Source organism: Notolepis coatsorum, assembly GCF_963971535.1.
Source record: "Notolepis coatsorum genome assembly, chromosome: 13".
NCBI lineage: Eukaryota > Metazoa > Chordata > Actinopteri > Aulopiformes > Paralepididae > Notolepis > Notolepis coatsorum.
The window spans coordinates 126,113,946-126,126,704 of record NC_140177.1 but is presented as its reverse complement, the minus strand read 5'-3'; the positions used below and the strand labels follow the sequence as shown (position 1 = coordinate 126,126,704).

At 48.1% G+C, this 12,759-nt stretch overlaps 1 protein-coding gene across 1 annotated transcript; it reads left to right on the top strand.

Annotated features, from left to right (window-relative positions):
• Positions 1 to 4,832: 4,832 nt before the first annotated feature.
• On the top strand, positions 4,833 to 12,397 carry cbln12 (cerebellin 12; the record flags this gene model as incomplete). Its single annotated transcript, XM_084327798.1, has 3 exons — positions 4,833 to 5,123; positions 10,815 to 10,934; positions 12,200 to 12,397. The coding sequence occupies 3 exons, from the start codon at positions 4,833 to 4,835 to the stop codon at positions 12,395 to 12,397; spliced, it is 609 nt and encodes a 202-aa protein (XP_084183924.1).
• Between the last annotated feature and the right edge of the window lie 362 nt (positions 12,398 to 12,759).

Here is a 12,759-nt window from a genome sequence, read left to right as displayed (position 1 = left end):
CTGTTAACCACAGCGACTACTCCATTGTCGAGCTGAAACCCGGAAGTCGCTATATTCGTCTACAAAGCTCTTAATGTGGATGGATGGACGGCTGTTCCATCTCCCCGTCTCTCGAAGTCCGTAACCTGGGCGTCACCCTTGACTCCACACTTTCATTTCACTCCCACATCAAATCCGTCACCAAGTCTGCCTTCTACCACCACAAAAACATCTCCCGTCTCCGACCCTCACTCTCAGATTATGTGGCTGAGACCCTGATCCACTCATTCATCACCTCCCGGTTGGACTACTGCACGGAGTCCTGTTCGGGGTACCCAGCAAAGCCCTGACAGGCTCCAGTATGTTCAGAACTCAGCTGCCAGGGTTCTCACTCACACCAAGCCCTGGCAGCACATCACCCCCACCCTCATCCACCTCCACTGGCTTCCAGTCAAGTTCTGCATCACTTTCAAACTCCTGCTCCTCACCTACAAGTCCCTCCATGCCCTCGCCCCCTGATACCTGTCTGATCTCCTCCACCAGCACACTCCATCCCGGAACCTACGATCCTCTGATCTAGGTCTCCTCTCATCCCTCGCACCAGGTTACGGACTTTCAGGGACAGAGCCTTCAGCGTGGCGTCCCCTACCCTCTGGAACTCTCTCCCCGCTGAGATCCGCAACGCCCCAACCCTGGACACCTTCAAATCTGCTCTAAAAACACACCTCTTCACCAAGGCTTTTCCCCATCAGTTAGTTTAGATTAGATTAGGTCCATTATTCATTATCCCTTACCTGCCCTCATCCCATTTTTTTCCCCTACTTCCCTAGCCCTATTTTTTTTCCTGATTGTGAAGCGACCTTGGGTTATGAAAGGCGCTATAGAAATTTTATCTATTATTATTATTATTATTAATGGTAAAGCCCCCTTTTACCTAGCAAAAGTGTGAGTAAAAGTATAGTTACTGGCTGTACAATACTGCTATAGGCCTATAATACTGCTGTTCATATCCAGTATACACATATTTACATTAAACATAATATTCACAATTCCTTAATTACCATCATACGTACCCACCACATCACATAGACTGTAGTGTATAGCATATAGCAAAAGTATACCGTTACCTTATATTTATGTAAATAAGTGAGGCAATTGAAATATAACAGAACTTGCGGCATCATATTGTTAATTTTGTTGTCAAAATCTGCAGTACGGCTCAATACACACAATTGTTGGGGGGATGCAGACCAGAGAAAGACTTCCGTCTTGTTTACATCAGGGTCTCCCATTTCAATTCATCATAAATGTACAGTTCCCTCCCGCTTGTATATATTTACTGTTATGATCTCTGTTTAACAGTACTGTAAATTTGCATATCTTGTATGTCACAAATGTAACAGTACTGCATGTATGTCATAAATGTCATGATTAGTTTAGATTAGATGATTAGATTAGATTTTTATATCTGTATATTGAGTATGTCATAAATGTCATTATGAATTGAAAATGGGGGACCCTGATGTAAACAAGACGAAAGTCTTTCTCTTGTCTGCATCCCCCTAACAATTGTGTGTATTGAGCTGTACTGTACTGTACCCATTCTGCAATCTGTTAAAAAATGTTTTATCTACTTTTTCTCCCATTTTCTAATTTTCTCCCATCCCAATTTCGTATGGTCTGCGTTTGGAGGGCACGCCTCCCCCGTTGCTTCCTGATTCTGCTGCGCAGGCGCACCAACCGACCTGTAGGAGTCGCTGTCCACAACGTCCGATCCCCACCCATCAGCTTCCCACCCCCTAATACTGCCAATTGTATTAGTATGAACGACCAGCCAAGCTGATAGCAATGCGGAGAGCTGGGCTCGAACCCAGCGTCTCCTGCATTGGTGGTAAGCGCCTTGCCCACTGCACCACCTAGCCGCCCTCTGCAATCTGTTAATTAAAGTTTAAATAAACGCATTCATTCAAGATATCTGGCTTCGCGCGGATCTCACAGCTGTGCCCGCACAGTGCAATACTCCAATTCGGCCATTGGCAATTCAGCCATTGGGTGGGTGGCGCTGCTGAGCGGTCCTCAGAGGTCCTCTGAGCGGTCCACACAATTGTTAGGGGGATGCAGACAAGAGAAAGACTTTCGTCTTGTTTACATCAGGGTCCCCCATTTTCAATTCATAATGACATTTATGACATACCTCAGATCTGCTGATAAGGGTCTCCTAACCACCGTAAGTCCTACTTCAAGTTTAGCAGGGGGCGTGCTTTTGCTGTTGCAGCCCCTGACCTCTGGAACAGCATCCCCTTGTCCAAATGTGCCCCCTCCATTAAGTCCTAAAATCTAAGCTCCAAACTCACTTGTATTCCTTAGCGTTCCCTGACTCACTCTGACTCTTGCCTTGTTTGTTTTGACGTGTTGTTCTGTTCCTTTGTTTGTCTGTTGGTTGTTTATTTTCTGTTTATTTATACTTTAGGAGTACTTAAAGTGTAAAGCACTTTGGTTGACAAGTGTCATGTTTAAATGTGCTATATAAATAAATTTGATTGATTGACTGTAGTGTGATAACTCTTGTTTTGCAAAAAATAATCTGTAGCTGGTGATGAGGCCCAGTTGACGGACATATTGGCCAGGCTTTATCAACCATTCTGAACCCACATCTACATCTTGAAGATGATGTCACCAGTTTTAGAATTCTAAGATGAGGTCAGCAGTCTCTCTCACACCGGGTGACGATCTTTGTGTCAGGTGCGTTGGTGGAGTACAACAGGAAGACCCACGCACTTCACTTGCTCAGTGGACTTAATTTAAATGCAAGGTTTCAGTCTCTTTGAATAAACTCTATTGGGCAAGTGAGGACCGTGTGCAGGTGGGGTGTTCTTGACTCCTCTGGGGAAAAGCATACACCTGCAAGGGTTAAGCAGACCAACTGGTGTAAATAACAAGCGCACCCTAACACAATCCAGATGAAGTAACATCTTGTGGGAAGAAAATCATAGAATTAACCACAGAAAACCTTGAAACCATGATAGTTTAATTTAAGACCGTAGGCACATGAAGAAAAAGGAGTTTTAGTAATTTTAGCTTTAAATAGATGATCTTCCTCCCAGCTTCATCGATTAAACATCACTGAGTTTGGTGAAACAATTTGTTCAATGACCTTCGTCTTGCTGCTCAGATGTCACACTTTTCTGACTATTCAGTGTGAAGGTGAGTGGGCGGATGTAACAAAGGGAGCGAAAAATAAGCATTCAGAGAGAGAAAGAGAGAGCAGGAGAGAGCGGGAGAGAGAGAGCGAGGGAGAGAGAGAGGGAGGGAGAGAGGGAGAGCGGTTCACACTCGGGCATGGTCATTTGGATGAAAGTGTTGAGATACAGTGGCATGTTTCCCAAGGATGTGACAAGAGAACAAGGAAAGGAACAAGGATTTTTGATAGTTTCACTACATAGACCAGTGGTTTTCCTCACCTGCTGTGGAACACAGGCAGCACGCCTCTGAAATGGAAACAGGTGATATCCTAGTTTTCTTTTCTTCTTTTTTAATCGACTTCAAATGGTTGGATTTTATTGTATTAGCTATAGAGGGAAGGGGTAACGTGATCCAATACTCTTTTTTCTTATGGCATAATATGCTTGAGAAATACACCTCATATGGTAACTGTGTGATGATAAAAGATATTACAATAATAATATGATAACAAGGTGAATGCTGTCTTCAACCTAAGAAAATTGTAACTATTTGTGTGTTTTTTAAGGCAGGTTTGAGGTAGGTTTGGTAAGATTGTGAAAAGATTGTTACTGAATGAAGTATAAAAATACACAATGTTGGAGAAAACTATTGAACGAGCTGTAAAGATCCAAATGTTGTCATTTAATGTCAGCTAAAGGCAGAAAAGGGCCTTAATTTAGCCGACCAACATCTAAAGTATCTAAATTATAATAAATATTGGGGGGAAAAAGAAAAGAAATAGAAGAAACTGCAAAGAAAATAAAAGATAAACGTAAAAAACTAAGATTGTGAGAGAGAGAAAGGGAGGGTGAGAGAGAGAGAGAGTGTAGGGGGGGGGCATGTTTTGGAGTATCGAGAGGGAGGGATGGGGGGGCGTGTGAAAGACAGATGGTCACTCAGCAGAGTCGTTCCCCCTCTCCCTCCCTCCCCCTCTCCCTCCCTCCCCCTCTCCCTCCCTCCTGACAGCCGTCCAGAGCCTTACCTCATCCTTCTCCGTGCCAAAATATCCTCCACCTCACCCTCCTCCCGTGTGGAGGAGAGCGGCCCCCCCCTGTAGATCCAGGTGTGACTGTACATTACCTCATATCGGTCTTCTCCTTTCTACCCCCCCCCCCCCCCCCCCCTCTCTCAGGTCCGGTTTGCTGAGGGAGTGCTTGGAACGCACCCAGGGTCTATTCGTCCTTGTCATTCTGCCCCCTACTGACACAGTAACCAAACTACACTGGAGTCGCAGGGATAGACTGAGAGAACAGAGGGAGAGAGAGGGGGGGGGGCTTTAAACAACAGGGGGAAAGAAAACAGAATAATAACAAATCATTGCTATGGGTTTTGGATCCTGAAAGCAATGCTGGACAAGTTGAATAGTTATTTGTGTCTGAGACCTACCTGTTGATTTATCTTTGCGGGTTTATCCTAGTTATCTGTGAGTGGGGCTGGACAGGGAGAGGACAAGGCTGTCTCAAAGGCTTAATGTCTCCTGGGAACAAAGTTGAACCCTAGAAGACCTTTCTTAAGTGGTTTTACAAATACATTTTTGTATCATAGCGTGTAACATAGCGTCTTCCAGAGTGACTCTCCTCTGTGATATAGAATCCACAACCGATACGCCGGCAAACATCACAAGATCGATCATGCGCGCCAGGCCGGTTGACCCGCTGACCTGTGACCTCGGCGTGGTGCTGCTGCTGGCTCTGCTGTGTGGCCCCTGGGGCTCCGGGGCGCAGAACGACACGGAGCCCATCGTGCTGGAGGGGAAGTGCCTGGTGGTGTGCGACTCCACGCCCTCGTCCGAGCCGGCCGGCAACGCCCTGGGCCTGTCTGTGCGCTCCGGCTCCGGCCGCGTGGCCTTCTCCGCCACGCGCCAGACCAACCACGAGCCCACGGACATGAGCAATCGCACCATGATCATCTACTTCGATCAGGTGAGTAGTACGTGAGCGCTGATAGATAGATAGATAGATAGATAGATAGATAGATAGATAGATAGATAGATAGATAGATAGATAGATAGATAGATAGATAGATTGATAGATAGATAGATAGATAGATAGATAGATAGATAGATAGATAGATAGATAGATAGATAGATAGATAGATAGATAGATAGATAGATAGATAGATAGATAGATAGATAGATAGATAGATAGATAGATAGATAGATAGATAGATAGATAGATAGATAGATAGATAGATAGATAGATAGATAGATAGATAGATTGATAGATTGATAGATTGATAGATTGATAGATAGATAGATAGATAGATAGATAGATAGATAGATAGATAGATAGATAGATAGATAGATAGATAGATAGATAGATAGATAGATAAACCCCCGTTACAACCCCTAACATCACGGGGGCAAGCGCAAAAGCCCAACCCCGTGGCAAGGCCGTAGCAGCGGAGCGCGAAGGAGGACCCAGACCCAGGAAGGGACTGGACCCCCTCGGAAAAGGGGGCCTGGAGAGGCCAACGACGCCGCAGCATCGAGACCCCGCCAGGCGGTCACTAGTGACACCACCCCCCACATCGCCAGCGTATTCGGACAGGGCCCATCCAAGAGCAGGCCCTTCCCCCCTACAGCACGCCGCCCCAAAGCACTCAAGAGGCTACACCCACAGCGGGACCAGGCAGCGCACCGGGGAGACGACCCCCAAAAGAGGTCGACCCCTCAATCCAGGCAACAGACCACTCGACCTGAGCCTGGAGCACTGCGGACTAGACAGGCGCCAAAGGGGTCTGCTGAAACAGCACCCCGGCGGAAGGGGCGTATGCTGGCATGCTGTGCACCATGTCGCAGCCTCCACAAAAAAAACCTCGACTCTCTAGAGGGGCCGAGGCAGAGAAGGCTGACATGATTGGCAGACGGCATGAAAGGTGCCAAACCCGGCCTACCTCGAGAGTTGACTCCGCTACCAACACACCAGGAAACCAACCACCCCCTTGGTTCTAACATGAGGCGTCAAACCCTGCAACGCCCGGGCCGACCCGGCATTTTCCCCCCCGAAAAAAGCACAAGTCCCTCAGGGTACCAGAACAGCAGATCTGCGCCCCAGCGGACAACGGGTTAACTGACCTGGTCCGGCACGACCAGAATCAGTCCTGTGCCCTAATCACGCCGCCATCCCCAGTCCCACGCCATTCACATCCCCCAGATATGAACGAGAATTCGTCGAGACAAGCCTAGTACACTGGTGCTCGGAAGAGACAAACTCCATCCCAGTTGCCCCACAAAAACGCTGTTTCAATGATGAGCAACCAAGGCGTGCAAGCCCATGCGTGGTTCCTATCAAAAGCACCCAGGGCCAGCACTATGTACACGTCGAGACCCAAAACATATCAATGGACATTCTATCAAGAACCCAGATACCGTTCCTCCAAGCCACCTGGGAGAACGACAAGAAGCCGCTTTTGTCACAGAAATAAATACGGACATGGGTCCCATACGACGCGGCTGAGGGAAAACAACACCCCGTCAACCATGCTCCATAAAAGAGGAGACGGGGAGCGACGTACCCTATGACGGGGGGAATCCCATGGTTCAACCGACCATTACAGGCGAGGAATCAGGGAACTCCCTAAACAATACCCCGTCAACCTGCTCCATAAAGGAGGGGACGGGGAACCCCCAGAGAGACTTCCCACGTGAGCAATAAATTGAAAAGCTTATGTAACATTGAGCCACGTGACCAAAGGCTCAAGATACATATATACCGAGCGTAGCAGAACTCTTGAGTTCCTATGCACCGCAACACCAACTTGACAATAACAGAGAACCACACATGGGGCCTGTAAAGAACTCACGGAAGTCGGCAACCAATAGAAACGCGCCCAGTGACGTATTCTATGTCGGGGGGAATCCCATGACTCAACCGACCATTACAGGCGAGGAGTCAGGGAATTCCCCCCCCCCCTCCCTACCCCGTGCCGCGCCGACCAATCAGCGCGGTAGGGCTGAATGATAGAGGGCCCAACCCTCCGACCAATCAGAAAAGAGGGAAGGAGGGGTTTATCCGGTCACCCCATCATGATCCCATACCCCGTATACGATAGTAAACAAGCCACGATGATACCTATGTAGCCAGCATGCTAATGGAACAGCGTATATCCTAACAGGATAAGCTAACCCAACGCACGCTAGCCACAGACGACAACACGTCTGCGAACAGGGTTTATAACAAGGCCGAGGTTTATGTGTGAACACGACACCCGTGTTTCATGTTTCAAGAAAAAAACACAGAAGATCGAGAGAGAGGGTCTATAAGACCGTGGTACAAGCTACACACACGAGTACTTCTGCAGGCCAACACTAGTGTTGTGGCTCAATGCCACTGTTTCAAATGTAAGAGAACACACAACCCCCTCAGACAACGGTAAATCTTTACCACTATAGGAAGAAACATATTTCTTAGCTACAGGCCTTGCTAAGCACATATATATGTAGCGACCAGCTAAAGACTAACAAGTCCAGCTCTCCTATCAACCCCACAACTAGGCGAGGGTTCTACACATCGTATCCCCAACATATGCAGTAAATAAACACACAGTTTGTAACAAAAAATAGTCCCTCCTAGGAGGGACCTTTTATTATTGTATCAAAAAATCATATTTGGGGCGGGGAAGGGAACAGGGGTAATCAGGGGGGGGGGGGGGGCGGTACTGGGGTGCCTGGTCACGACGATCCCTACCGTCACCTCTGGGCGTGGGTCGGCTGGCTGTGGCGGTCGAGGGCACCCTCTCTCCTCCTGGCCTTCTTGGCCGAAGGTCCAGCAGTGGCGGTGGTGGTGGCGGTGGCGACGGTCGCGGGTCCCCGACGACGTGGCCTCCTTCGAACCTCACCGGCAACATCGGGTGGGGGAAAATGGGGCTGGAGCACTGCACGCTCCTCCTCCATGTCCCTACAAGCAGCCGTCATCAGCTGCATTGCCGACCCGAAGAGCCCAGCATCGGAGAGGGGGGCCGTGAGCAAGGGAAGTCTTTTCCGCTCCGGCACCCGCGCTTGCTCCAGCCAAAGGTGGCGCTGGGTTAGAGTGGCCAGGGCACGTACCTTCCCGGCGGCGATTGCCTGCAGCTGTATCAGGTGCAGGATGGCTCCAGCCGCCTGGGCGTGCAGGAACTGATGATGAGCGTCCAGCACCGCACCGCCCGCCATCATCCCTGACATGAAGCGCGCCAGCTGCGCGATGTTGGATGTCGCAGCTAGGCTATTGTGTCGAGGCGATGAATGACTGGTCACTCCAGTTGGCCAACTGCCTAGCCGATTTCCCTTGGCGGACCGGCTTCCGCAATGGCTCCCACACCACCTCAGGACAAAGGAGAGACACCATCGGGCTATCAAGCCGAGGCACCCCTTCCTTCAGTCCCTCGATCAAACCCACCACCCGCGTGACTTGCACGTAGGCGGGGGTAAGGCCGGTGATGCGGGAGATAACCTGTCCCTGACGCACATAGGCCTCCATTGAGGGGAAGAATGGGCAGACAACGCCCGTCTCCCTCACAGGACGACGTTGCCAGAGATGACCTATCAAGTCATCGGGGACAGGTGCAGGCAGTGGCTGCGGCAACGGCACGCCATTAGCGGCTGCGGCTGCCGCCATGAGCTCCGGGAACAAGGCACGCAATGCGCACCTTCCTCCACGCAGCCCGCGTCCCTCGCGTACGGGAGGCTACCACTCATTGTGGTGCCACCATCCGATGCGGTTGATAGCAGGGCATAACCATCGCCGAGTCGGAGGTTCTAACCCAACACCGGAGGACGAGGGACCCCAAGGAGACATACCACCCCCTGCCACACCCTGAGGGGCAGAGTGATGCGTCCCCACCGGGGCGTCAAACAAGAGCGCCTCCGCTTCCACCATAAAAGCATCTGTTTCCATCGGGCAAGGAGAAGCAGAAGCACCCTCGTCTGGCTCCAACAGCTCACCAAAGCCAGGCCGTTCGCCCCTGCAGGCCACCCTCTTACGACGGGAACGAGCAGAGGCGAAGAGCTTGCGTCTCAGATCCTCCGCTACCAGAGGAGCCGTCAGCCTATCGGCCGACCGCCCCCCGGCGGGGGAACCAGAGCTGGAACTAGGCCATCTCACAGGAGACGGCCTTGGCTCAACAGCTCCTCGGAGAGGCAAACTCTCCACCGGACGCCGATCGGGTACGTCTGACTGCAACGACCACGGAGTCAGCACAGCCCCACGACGCACGGCGGAGGCGGCAATGGAGAACCTTTGGTGAAGGGTGACGTTGCGAGCGCTCAAACCCCCCGAAGAAGACATTATAACTTAGCTTTTTTCTCTTAAATTGGTGAGAGAGAGAAAAAAAACAAGAAACAATGTCAACACAGCTCCTATTCCTTTCTTCAATATTTCAGCAGTCTCAAAGTGGTGTATACAGACACTTGCCGTGGTGAAAAACAAAGAAGGAGCTGTTAGTATGGCCACACCCCTGCTTATGTAGAGGAGCGGATGGGGGTGTGGCCATATGATATATAACTGGTATCTATCTTCTTGTCTTTATCTGGAGAAGACTGTAAGCTAATTCCCCCAAATGTTGGCGTGTTTCTTTAAGTAAATTTTTGAGCTACTTGTACTTTATGTGAGTATTTTCATTTTTAGGGAACTTTATACTTTTACTCCACTACATTTCAAGGGAAATATTGTACTTTTTACTCCACTACATTTATCTGAACCCATCAGTTACTTTGAAGAAAAGGATTTAGCATAGAAAACATAATATATACAAAATAAAACATTTGTGAAGATTATGTACTTTCACATTTGAAGCCTATCAACTTCAAGAGGACGTAATCAAAGCAGCATCACTGGACCACATACCACTTTAACCTATAGAGGTCAATGGATACACAAACGTTATGTAGAATGCATACTTTTACTTTAGATACTTAAGTACATTCAATAGCAAATACTTCTCTACTTTACTTAAGTCGAATTTGAATGGAGGACTTTAACTTTTAGTAAAATTAGTACCGGTACTCATTTATCTGAGTATTTCCTTTACTTAAGTAAAGGAACTGTGTACTTCTTCCACCACTGCAACTAGTGTGTCTTATCTATGTCTCTGGTTGGGTGTCCCTCTGGGTCAGATCTTGTAGTGTGTCTTATCTATGTCTCTGGTTGGGTGTCCCTCTGGGTCAGATCTTGTAGTGTGTCTTATCTATGTCTCTGGTTGGGTGTCCCTCTGGGTCAGATCTTGTAGTGTGTCTTATCTATGTCTCTGGTTGGGTGTCCCTCTGGGTCAGATCTTGTAGTGTGTCTTATCTATGTCTCTGGTTGGGTGTCCCTCTGGGTCAGATCTTGTAGTGTGTCTTATCTATGTCTCTGGTTGGGTGTCCCTCTGGGTCAGATCTTGTAGTGTGTCTTATCTATGTCTCTGGTTGGGTGTCCCTCTGGGTCAGATCTTGTAGTGTGTCTTATCTATGTCTCTGGTTGGGTGTCCCTCTGGGTCAGATCTTGTAGTGTGTCTTATCTATGTCTCTGGTTGGGTGTCCCTCTGGGTCAGATCTTGTAGTGTGTCTTATCTATGTCTCTGGTTGGGTGTCCCTCTGGGTCAGATCTTGTAGTGTGTCTTATCTATGTCTCTGGTTGGGTGTCCCTCTGGGTCAGATCTTGGTGAACGTGGGAAACCACTTCGACCAGGAGAGCAGTGTGTTCCTGGCCCCCAGGAGAGGCGTCTACAGCTTCAACTTCCACGTGGTGAAGGCCTACAACAGACAGACCATCCAGGTACACACACACACACACACACACACACACACACACACACACACACACACACACATACATAAAGGTATGCATACACACAATACTAGATTATATTACATTAAATGTATTGTCATTGCACAAGTACAGAGTGCAAAGTAGCAGTAAAGTGCATTACAGTATGCAGTGTAACATAAGATAAGATATTCCTTTATTGATCCCCTTGGGGAAATTCAGGCATCATAGCAGCATGAGGGAGGGGGAGAGGGGAGGGGAGGTACAGGTAGTAGAAGACATGATACAGGTCATAGAATTATAGTACAGTGGATGTGAATATGTGGAGTATATACTGTATGACGAAGCTATGGAGTAAATACGCCAAGCCAATGCATGTACAGTATTGTTATATACTGTAAAGTGGTACAAGTATGTACACTACGTAGTAAACCATACTAGCCAGTGGTTTAACTAATATACAGATATAGGTAAATGTATACAGTGTGTACCAGTGTACAGTGTGGGTATATATATATATATATATATATATATATATATATATATATATATATATATATATATATATATATATATATATATATATATATATATATACACAGTGTGTACAGTGTTATCGTACGAGAGAGAGAGAGAGAGAGAGAGAGAGAGAGAGAGAGAGAGAGAGAGAGAGAGAGAGAGAGAGAGAGAGAGAGAGAGAGAGAGAGAGAGCCCTGTGTACATACACACACACTAGGCCTGTCCCCGACTAAGGATTTGTATAGTCGACTTTGATTGGCAGAAATTTGACGATAGTCGACTGATAGTCGACTACCCCCCATTGCAAAAAAAATATATATATTATAAAATGTTTTTTACTTTTTTTTTGTATCATTCCATTTGGGCTGTGGGGGGTGCTTAATGTCTGATTAGTTAACATCACCCTAGCCTATCACATCAACCCTACTAGCCTATTACATCAGTCTCACTAGCCTATCACATCAGTCTCACTAGCACTAGCCTATCACATTAGCCCTACTAGCATATTACATCAGTCTCACTAGCCTATCACATTAGCCCTACTAGCCTATTACATCAGTCTCACTAGCCTATCACATCAGCCCTACTAGCCTATCACATCAGCCCTACTAATCTATCACATCAGCCCTTTCGATCGACTAGTCGAGGTCAGCCCTAACACACACACACACACCCCTATGCCTTCCTCTAACATACATGTCTCCCCACCCCCACGACACACACCAGCCAACCACTCACACATGCCTGCCTCCTAGGTGAGCCTGATGCTGAACGGCTGGCCGATGATCTCAGCATTCGCCGGCGACCAGGACGTGACGCGGGAGGCAGCCACCAACGCCGGCCTGGTGATCATGGAGAGGGGCGACAAGGCCTACCTGAAGCTGGAGAGAGGCAACCTGATGGGGGGGTGGAAGTACTCCACCTTCTCCGGCTTCCTGGTCTTCCCCTTGTGAGGAGGACGAGGAGGAGGAAGGGAGGGCATTTTGGTCATTATATATGTTAAAGGAAAACTCCAACATTTTGGGAAATTAGCTTATTTGGCATCTACCCTGGAGTTAGACAAGAAGATACATACCTTTTTCTTCTCTGTGCATGCAGTAGGAGTAGGAAGACGTTTGGAACTAGGCTAATGGAGGAACCTACTTCCAGTGACTGACGCACAGAGAAGAAAAAGGTATATGTATCTTCTTGTCTAACTCCAGGGTAGATGGCAAATAAGCTAATTTCCCAAAATGTTGGAGTTTTCCTTTAACACAAGGTCAACGGTACAATGAAATGTGTTGGATGAGAGAACATACGTCGGCCCAGCAGTATG